This window comes from Chondrus crispus, genomic scaffold (assembly GCF_000350225.1).
Source record: "Chondrus crispus Stackhouse genomic scaffold, scaffold_302, whole genome shotgun sequence".
Classification (NCBI taxonomy): Eukaryota; Rhodophyta; class Florideophyceae; order Gigartinales; family Gigartinaceae; genus Chondrus; species Chondrus crispus.
In genome coordinates, this window is record NW_005179186.1 from 54,629 (window position 1) to 65,037 (window position 10,409).

Here is a 10,409-nt window from a genome sequence, read left to right on the forward strand (position 1 = left end):
TCTTCTCCACGGGCGACATGAAGAGGAGGAGGGACCTCGCCCCCTCCGCCCGCGCCGCGTCGCTCCCGCCCACCGCGCAGGGCCTGCTCCCCGCCGTCCCAGACCGCTCGCTGCTGTGTTATCCCGCGCACACCCCGCCCGGCGACGCCCCGCCGCCCGCGCCGGAGACCCCGCCGCCGGCATCGAGGCAGGAGAGCGCGCTGCGCGCCCTGGCGTCGCTCAGGCCGACGTCGTTCAACTCGGACTCTGCTCGAGGCGGCGGCGCCGGCGGCGGCATCGGCGGCGCGCCCCACGCCCCCGCGCTACCGGATCAGCCCAAGCGCCGCCCGTGGGAGTTCTCGCTCGTAGAGAGCCCGATCACGCCGCTCCGCAGCCGCACCCTTGCCGCCGTGCCCGACGGCGAGTGGGTCATGGCCATGTGGCGCGGCGCGCGCGTGTCCGTCATGGTTATTCGATGCGATAGACATCGCTTTTATCGCGAGGGCGACTACCTCTATGCACTGGGCCAGAGCCCGAATATCCCGACCATGCTCGGCGGACACTGGGATCACGCCGCGGATCACATGCCGAAGAAGAATTCCAAGAAACACTACCCCTCTAATTCCTCGTCTTCCGCGTCATCGGTTGGCCCCGCCCACCCCAGGGCCTCGCTGTCGCGCTCGTCATCCGATGATGCCAACGTCGGCTACCTCATCCTGGACGTCGCCAATGGTGTTAGTCTGGACAAGCTGGTGCGCGATGGAAAGCTGTCGGACACTGTCACCCAGATACGTGTCCTGGACCGCATTGTCGCCGCCCTGGTGTATGCCCAGAAAATAGATCCGCTCATTACGCACCAGGACATCCATCCGGGAAACATTCTGCTTGTCCCCTCTGCCACGCTCAACGCGTCCGCCGTGGCGGTCGCGCACCCGCCAGACTTGGGCCATCTCAGTCCAACCTCTGCGTCGCTGGATATCGATACCTCTTCCACGTCCTCGGATCGCCACCTCCAGAGCCTGGGTGGAATCCACCCCACCGCTTCCATTTCCACCGTCGGCGGCAACAGTGACAAATCCACACTCACCGCCGTCGATTATATTAATACAACCTCAACAACTCCCGCCGTCAATATTATCGATCCGCACCCATTCCCCACCCCGCGTGTCGTCACCACGGCGGGTGCGGAACCTGATGTCGTCATTGATGAATTTGGCTCGCCACAAAAGAAGGGCGCCCCCGTGGCTGCTCTTGTCGCGCAAAACCAGAAACGCTTACGGAATGATCTGGAGCCCAAGTTTCCAAAGCCAAATCTTTTGCCACACATTCCGAAAGTCGAGGAAGTCACGGAGGCCTTGACCGTCTTGGAGCGAGTCGCATTGCACAATGAGTTGGATGCTTCGGTTGGCGCCGACGTAAATCGCGATCTGTGGAAGCCCTTGTCACACCCGCATTCGGCGACCGACGCAACCGCGTCGTCGTCGATAGAAAAACAAAAGCGCCAACGCACAGCCACCGCCTTCGTTGGCCGCGAAAAGACCGATAGTATTGCCGCTTTGACCACTACCACCACCACCACCACCACCACCACCACCGCTACAACCGCCTCAACAAGCACAACGACCACGGCCGCTACAAGAAACACAAACGCAACCAACAAGGAAGAGCCGTCGCATTCTGTGGAGTCGTTGACCCCAACAATCTCACCCTTCACCGTCAAAATCATGGATTTTGCCTCGGTGAGTGAGGCCGGTGGCACCCGAAAGAAAATGTCATGGAGCTCCAATTCCAACATCGCCGGCTATTGCCCTCCCGAGAAAGCAACCACGAGCATGTGGCGAAGGTTGTACCATACGAGAGAAAAAGAACGTGAACGGAGCCGAGATCGCAGTCGCCGGCCGATGGTCGGAAGGGGCCCTGCAAACGGACGTCATAGCCCACGACCGCAACCTCGTCGTAGAAGCAGCAATGGTATAGCAGGTGCGACGGGAACCGTCACCGCTCGCTCGGGATCCAGCGGAAGTAGTCGACGCAAGGCGCTCGACTCGGAGACGCATGCCCTCTTTGCCGATGATAACCTTGACGACTATGCAGACACAGAGGACGATGCCAACTCGGACAGTCTGGGACATATTCCGATCTCGTCACTGACCGATCGCTCTGGACGACGCGTCGCTGCAAGGGGCCCCGAGTTTCTGCGCGAGGATCTTCGTGTCCGATCGACACGTCGCGACGTCGCGGAGAACGGTCGGGGACACGTTGGACGGAGCTCATCTGATGGCGTGTTTAAGAGCAACGACAATGCGTTTGAAGACGGGGTTCTCGTCAAGGACTGGAACATTTCAGAGGGGGATACAAACGGGGGCCTGGAGTGGCAAGAGCGGATGTCCAAGATCGATGTATGGAGCGTCGGTGGACTCTTGTACTATATGTCTACGGGGAACCATCCACCACGAGATGCATGGGCCAAAAAATCTTCCTTTCTTGACGGAAAGGAGGGTCGTACTATTCCAGCAGAGACCAAGGACCTTGTCCAGATGTGCATGCAACGCGACTTAAAACAGCGAGTCTGTATGCGAGACGTGAAACGTCAGATTGACAGCGTGTTGCAGGGCCTAATGTTTGGCCGAGGTCTTTCGCTGTTGAAAACGGATCGAAAGGCAGCTTTCCTGCTTCTCGACAAGGCCGTAGGGTTCAAATGGGTACACGCCCTTGGCGATCACGAGGCCAACCTCGGAGATTCTGCATCCACATCGCTGACCGCCTCCCACCCCACCAAGCTCTCCAGCGAGCCTAGCGTGGATGTCACACGAGCCGACCAACGTTCGTCAAGCACGACCTGGAGCCTTTCGCGTCAAAAAGCTGAGCCCGAGGTGATCGGGCTCAACGACAAGACGCGGAGCGGCCTCTCTTGCCTGCCCCTAGTCGTAGTACGTCGTGTGGAATGGGAAGCCGCAGCACGCTACCTTCGGCGGTCCGAGAAGGAGCTGCTGCACCTCCGGCGGGCGCTTGTAGATCAACGCTGGACCAAGAGTGACGTCTCCGATGGGGCGGCGGCCATTGCCTACCTGTCTGAGCGTGCCGCGGAAGGAGTAACTTCGGCGCAGTCGGCACTGGGTTGGATCTACCGATGGGGCGCCGGCGGGGCGAAGAAGGACGTGCACGAAGCCATGCGACTATGGAAGCTAGCCGTGGCGACCAAAGACCCCGAAGCCGCGAATGGGTTGGGGCTCATCTTCCACCACGGGCGGGACACGATCCCCGTGGATGGCCTGCGCGCAAAGATGTACTATGAGCAAGCAGTGGCGCAAGGGTACCCGGCAGCGGCCGTCAACTTGGGGGTCATGCTACACGACGGGGCAGCGGGGCTACCGGTAGACGGGCTAGCTGCGAGAAGGCTGTACGAGCTGGCGGTGGCACACGACGACGCCATCGCAGCAAACAACCTTGCGCTGCTGCTACAGCACGGGGCGAAGGGGGTGGAACGGGACGCAGGAGCAGCGGTGAGGATGTACGAGGTGGCGATTGGACGTGGGGAACGGCACCACGCGTGCCGCAACTTGGCGGAACTGCTGTGGAACGGAGCTGAGGGTGTGCCGAAGGCAAAGGCGAACGCGGTGGAGTACTTCGCACAGGCGATGGAGAGGGGGGACGAAGGGAGTAGACGAATGGCCAGGGGGAAGTTGAGAAAGCTTGTAGCTGGAGACCGAGTGGAGAGGGGGTTGGCTGAGCGATGTTGGCGGCTAGTCGAGGGAGGGTAGAGGCGATTAGAGCCGAGGATGTACTCGAAATGTTTTATAGGATTTGTAAACGAGATTTATTTTTCGATTTGGTTCGGCAGAGACAATACGCAAAACGTCAAGCGGAACAGGATCAATAAACATCGACAGGCACGTGCCCTTTCCTGCTTCTCTATCTCGGCCCTCCCCGCTGGAACGGAGCCCGGTGCTGGAACTGCTGTCCGCGGTAGGCTTGGCCTTGCTGTTGCTGTTGTTGCGGGTTCATCAAGTGCCCGAGCCCGGAAGCGCCCCCACCCCCAGGCCCCCCACCCCCAGGCCCCCCACCCCCAGGCCCAAAGCTCGCGCCCGCGCCGTAGGGATTCCGCGACGCCCCAAAGTTTTCCGGCGTCACGTAGTTTCGCTCAAAGTTGATCGGAGAATTCAGCGCCCCCGGGAACACCCGGTCGGGCGGAAAGTCGCTCGGTGTCGCCGGCAGCGACTCGCGTTCCTCATTTGGGAGACGCTTGAGACCTACCGCCGAGTCGTTCATCATGTACCCATCCAGACCCGGGAAGGCCGACGGCGTGGCCGGGTTCATCAGGTCCATGTGCCCGAGTTCGTTCCCGCGCTCGTGCATGGCCGCGCCGTATGTCCCGTAGGCGCCCTCGCCGGAGGGAAACATGCCCCCCGACCCGCCGTCTACGCGTTCACGATAAGCTTCGTGCGCCCCGCCCGTGCCGAGCGCCGTGTGCAGCTCTTGCGAGGTGGCGGGCCGTCGGTACTCCTCTTGATGCTGCGACGGTTGCGTTACTTGAGACGCCGGGACAGAGTCGAAGGAGGGCGTGTACGCGGCCTGTACTCGTGCGTCAAACGGGGACGAGGGGTTGCTCAGTCCCGACCGCCGTTTACCAGGCTGCGGAATACTTTTGAAGCCTACTTGCTTGCGGGGGGTCGACTGGAACAGCGTGTTCTGGCTGCCCTTGCGGCCCTTGGCAGCAGAGCTCGGTGTGCCTCGCAGTAGTGTAGCCCCCCGGTCGTTGCCGCTCGCACGCCCTTCCTTTTGCCCGGATCCTTGCTTCGGCGGTTTTGCGGAAGGCATCTTACCACCTACCCGAGGGATGCCAACATCTCGCGCCTTGAGCGACGATCCATCAGAAGCGTCCATTCCTTGCACGCCAGGCACGCCACTCGCACTCATTCCGCCCCCAGGTAGCAGCGGGTCCGAATGGTCACCCGCGCCAACCGAAATATCCTGTCTCATGCTGGGTGCCGTTCTCCGTGTTGGTACAGGCGGTAGTCGCATCTGTGCCGTCCCTGGTGGTGCTTTTATCTGACTTGTTGTGACTTGTGCGCTCAGTTTGCCCCTTGCCTTGTACACTCGATTAGATCCGGTGTTCGGCAACTCTTCTGCACTCCCCTGTTGTCCTAGAACCGCAGAGGCCACTGCTGGCTGCTGAGTAGCCTGGTCGCGTCCCGCGGCGGCTTTCAAAGATGACGGCTGTGCCTTGGATGCGCTACCAGCTTTCGTACTCTTTCGAGACCCAGCACTGCGCGACTTGGCGGTGCCGCCCGACTTCTTCGTGCCCGCTTGACCACCTGATTGCGAACTAGCTTTTTTTTTTCCAGGTGCACCGGAACCCTCAGTGGCGGGCTTGACAAGCGTTTTTTCAATGACATCGGGTTTCTGCGCAGGGATCGGTACCATTTCGGAGGAAGGGGCTGCAGGCAGAATCGTAGAGCCACGGCTATCGCTACCGGTGGGCCCCTTTGGCTTTTCAGGCTGAACCTGACCAGCTGGCGCCGACGTCTTTGCAACGGCATTCGGCGCTGGCCTAGAAGCAGACCCGCTTGCGTCGCTCACCAAATCTGTGCCTTTCACTGCTTCTAGTGCTGCGCCTGCTGAAGCGCCTTTACCAGCAGACGATGCAGATTGCACTTGCCCACGTTGCACTCCGGCAGCGTCATCAGTTGCACTTTTTCGAGCATTGATGCTTGCACCAGCTCCGACAGCTGCCTTTTCTGGCGAAGGCACACCTGCCGTCGCAGTCTGTACTCCCTTCATCTTATCCGGTGTTGGTGCGTCGGCTGCCTTTGACTGAGAAGTTATTTTCTCAGCCTTCATTGCAGACGGGCCAGCAGGAACCGCCGCTCCCTGATTTTGAGCTGGTGAGGTTTTCGGTACAATGGTTCTCCCACCTGCTGCCGGGGTGGTAGAGGTGAGTTGGCTCGGACTAGTTGTCGGCGGCTTTGACGGCAGAGACGCCTTTGCACCTGCCGCCGATTGTGGACGCGGCACTTGTGTTGGTGCTGGCAAAATAGGTGTGGCAGTAGGAACTACCGGGTTTGGAGCCTTACCTTTTGTTCTCCTCGCACTTTCCGGCAGCCTTGGTATTGGAGCTGTCGCTTGTGATCCCGGTGCCGAGCCTCGTGTAGCAGTTGCCTTGGTAGACGAATCTGGCGTGGAAGTCCGATCCGTTGTTCGCACAGGAGTGTATGTCAGGCTGCTCATAGGGTTCAGAGCCGCGGCCATGTCGGATGCTGGTTGGGTCTGTGCTCCTGCTAGACTAGCCACATTTCCCGTATCCCCAACCTTGCGATGTAAACTGGGTCCCATCACAACGTCAAAGTCTACCAGAGCTCTTCGCCCAATTTCTTTTGCATACATGATGGTGGCGGAAAATTGTGCAGCAGCTGTTGCCTTCATTGCAGTCCTGATTGACACATTTAGTCCGCACAACACTCTCTTTTCGACGATCCACTCTTCTTGCGCCAACGTCGGTTCCCAGAGCTTGTAGTTGGTGCGGGCCGCTTCTATTCCTGCATCGTTTTCTGCTGAAATCCATGTCGTCTTAACTGCTTCCCCATCCACTTCTTGGAGAAGAGTCTTCTTCGCGCTCATAATACCAGAACATGTCGTGAGGTATGTGACCGCATGTCGTAGAGCACCTTTCACACAGCCCTCAACCCATTGGTCTTGCTTTTCACCAGGCTTTCTAGGGGGTTCACTGCGTCCCTCGTCCTGTAGCAGCCAAACTGTGGTGATGAGAGCGAGAAGTTCCGCTGCCTGCTTATCCATCTGCTTACCCAGCTGCGCTGGAAATACCTTGACGGGTATCGGTGCAGAAGGCGACGGGACGACCACTTGGCCCTTCGCCACAGGTGCAGCTCGAGTCGGTGTCTTCGGAACAAGGGGAGTGGCCGGCAATGGCGGTGGAGGCTTGTATTTGCCGGAGGTGCGAGGAAGCGTTTTTCGATTTGCTTTGCCACTATGTCGCAGGCCGTCTTTACTTACCCCTCCTTTCGGAACCCCTACCCTCTTCTTGACTAATCCAAGAGGCTTGACAGGCGCGGGTCTTACTGGGCGGGCAGGTGTCCTGAGGGTTCTGCTTCCTTTTGATACTGGTGCAGAGGGAGTTATTCCGACGTCCCGGCGAGGCGCAGTGGGCACAGGTTTTCTAGGGGGCGACGCCACCCCGCTCATACCATAGCGAGACTTTGTCAACTCGACAAGCGCCCGTTCCTTTTCGTTCGACAGCTGCTTTTCGCGTTCTTGCAACCGCTTCACTTCTGCTGATAATAAGTCTGATTTCCGAGAAAGATCAGAAACTTTCTGTTGTAAACCACGAGCTGCTTCGCTTTCCATGTATCCAATAGTCGGAAAGGTTCGCATCAGGCCTGAGGGCGACGACAATACCTCGGAGCGTGCAGACTCGGGCACAACCTTCTTCAGCCTCGGTTCTAAACGTGAAAGGGCCGGAATCGCATCGTGGTCTAGTGCTCGGATCGTCTTCGCAGTTTCCAACAACTCAGTGTTCTGCACTGCCATTTCATCCTTGATAACGGCGAATTGACGCTTCAGACTTCTCTCCCGTTCTTCTACAGTACGGCGATATCGCTTGACTTGATCGACCAGGTCTTCCTTGAAGCTCCCAAGATGAGCCTCAAGATCGAGATATGCATCTGCATTTTGGGCAGTCTTGGGGAGGTCGCGCGTGCGCTCCTCTTCTTCTTGCTCTATTCGCTCAATCTGCTTCACACGTTTACGTAAAGTCTTCTCGGCGGCGGCCTGATACTTTCGTATATTATGCACTTGCTTGCGTGACGTCTGAATTCTTCGCATGAGAACTGCAACCTCCTCACTTGCCCACTTTCTGGCAACCAGACCTGCCACAGACACGATGTCGGACACACGGGTCTTTGGCCTTCGTCTGTCATCAATGTACTCCACGTCGAGCGATCTGCGCCGAGAGACTGGCACCTCCCGGGTAAGGGACCCAGCAGAATGGCGAGAATCAACCATGTTAGAAGGTGCAGAGTCGTTGCGAACCGCCAGCTGTCGTGAAGGTTGTTGCCTGACAGCCAGGACTCGGTCCTCCGGCCGTCGCACGGCCAGTTGGCGCGTCTCCGGCTGTCTCACCGCAAGTTGTCTCGTATCTGGTTTTCGGACAGCAAGCCGACGACCATCTGGTGCCGGCCCAGAAACCGGCACAACACCCCCAGGTTGCCGAACAGCCAACTGACGAGTTTCTGGTGGACGAGAATCCTCCTTGGATTTTGGCGAGCGATCCGCATCCGTGTCTGGACGATTGCCGTCTTCACCAGCCATGCGTTTTTGTTCATCGGGAGACTGAAGGTTGATGACCTCCGTGTCTTCCAACTCCGTGGAATGCAGTTTCCCAGTACCCGAGTCGCCCGGAGCGATCGCGTCTCCATCTTCCTTTGCGATTGAACTGGAAGATCGCTTTCCAGGAGGTGTTTGAATCAAATCCATCTCTACTCCAGGCAATTCTGCGGCCTTCTGCTTCTTACGCTCAACGAGGTTGGCTGTAATCGCGTCAATGTCCTGGCCCCGGGACCGTTTCCGCGGCAGTTCGAATAGATCTGGGAGCGGCACATCCACTTCGTCGACGATCAAATTGAGGATATCCTTGTCGAAATCTCCCGGATCTGGCAGTCGCCCTGTGCCTGAACCCATTCCATCCCCTCTTCCTACTGACGGGGAGCGGGAGAGAATCGGCAGCACAGGTGATTCAAGGGATGGAGGGGTGTCGAGCGAGGGTACCCCGAGCGGCGAAAGCGGGGGAGAGAAGCTCGATTCCCGGGCTCTTGGGTCATCTGCAAAGCGGGGGGGAAGGCTCTTTCTAGGTTTTCCGCGAGCCTTTTGTGTCGACCCACCAAACAGGGGCGCATCGCCGCGTCCGACACGCCTTAGGAGCGGGCTTGGGCTGCCGCCAGACAAGACTTCATCTGATGCCGGGCGTTGTCGCGACGTGCGTCGAGAAGACGTTTTCTTCCCCTTAGACGTGGATTTTGTGCGCTTAGAGGCAGTGGCACTTTCACTTTCTTCCTCACCATCCCCTTCACTGTCAGGATTCTGATAGCGCCACTTTCGTACCTTGAGGTCGAGAAAGAATTCGAGGTCGCCCTTGTCGTAGCTGACATCATGAAAGAGGCGTTTACCCACGCGCAGGACATCCTTGATGACACCAGCATAGTACTTGCCATCCACGTGCCACATGATCTTAACTTTGTCCCCTCGCTTAGGGAAGAGGTCTTCGTCCAGCTCCTCTTCTTCGTCGTGTTCATCCTCGACGGGGGGATCGTCCTCAATCGCATCGCTCTTTGAGTCGACAAAACGCCACTTGCGGACGGAAAAGTCGACATAGTACTCGCGCTCGGCGGACTCGTACGTGACGTCATAGAAACGCTTGTTCTTAAACGTGAGGACATTGTCCACAACTCCCTCGTAGTAGATGTTATCAACGTGCCACAGGACGCGAATGCGATCACCCTTCTTGGGATACTTCGGGCGCTTCTTCCCGGGCTTTGCGGCTATCCGGGGCGCGCGCGGGGCGGGCTCCGAATATCGGCGGCGCGTGCGCATCGGGGAGAGTGCCTGCGAGCGGGTGCGACGGCGGGTGCTATACGAGTGCCTGACGGCGGATTCAGGGGAAGGCGGGGCCTCTGGCTCCAACGGAGGGACGGGGTTGCGGCGAACCTCCTCGTCCTCCTCCTCGGCGTCGCGGCCGTCCTCCGGACCCGGGTCTGCGTCCGGGTCCTTCTTGTCGTTGTCCGGATCGGACTGATCTTCCATCTCGACGTCGCCCTCTGCGTCATCGCCCACGGCGCCCTCCGCCGCGGGGCCCTCGTCTGTGTCCATGGTGACGGTAGCAGGCTTGCGCGTCCCCCCAGCGGGGTTGAGCGAGAAGTTGAAGATGGAGAACGACGCCTGCTTCGCGCGCGCTGCGCTCTTCTCAGCGGCTGATGCCTCCTTCACAGGCGTCTCCTCGGCCCCATCCGCGTTGACTTTGCCCCTATCGCCAGAGGCGGGCGCGTCATCCGACGCGGGAACGGGGCTCTTCGATCGGGGAAGCGCGTCTTTGTCTCGCTCCTCATTTGGTCGCACTTCCTCGCGCGGCGGCGCGGCGTCCTCCTCCATGCGCTGGCTCTCCGGCTCTTCGCGCGGCTCCTCTGCGCGCGGCCCCTCGGGCCTCGCAAGCTCTTCGCTGGGCTTCTCCGTGGTCGGCTTTTCGGGCCCCTCAGGCTCGGGGCTGGGCTCCTCCTCGCGCGGCTTGTCGGTCTCCTCGGTGGGCTCCTCACGCGGCTTCTTGGGGTCGTCATTAGAGTTGTCCGCATGCGGATTTTCGGGCTCTTCGGCAGGGTCTTCCGCGCTTGGCTTGTCCGATTTCGCAGGCTCGTCGCGCAGCACTT

General features: G+C 59.4%; 2 protein-coding genes; one reads left to right on the forward strand and one right to left on the reverse strand.

The window, feature by feature from the left end:
* The first annotated feature begins 1,748 nt into the window (after positions 1-1,748).
* CHC_T00008386001 (Sel1-repeat containing protein) lies at positions 1,749-3,805 on the forward strand. XM_005717158.1 is given in 2 exon segments: positions 1,749-3,740; positions 3,741-3,805. The coding sequence occupies 1 exon segment, from the start codon at positions 1,749-1,751 to the stop codon at positions 3,738-3,740; it is 1,992 nt and encodes a 663-aa protein (XP_005717215.1). The 3' UTR covers positions 3,741-3,805.
* An 86-nt stretch (positions 3,806-3,891) lies between these two features.
* Positions 3,892-9,216, reverse strand: CHC_T00005625001 (hypothetical protein). The gene has a single exon (XM_005717159.1). The coding sequence runs from the start codon at positions 9,214-9,216 to the stop codon at positions 3,892-3,894; it is 5,325 nt and encodes a 1,774-aa protein (XP_005717216.1).
* Positions 9,217-10,409: the final 1,193 nt, after the last annotated feature.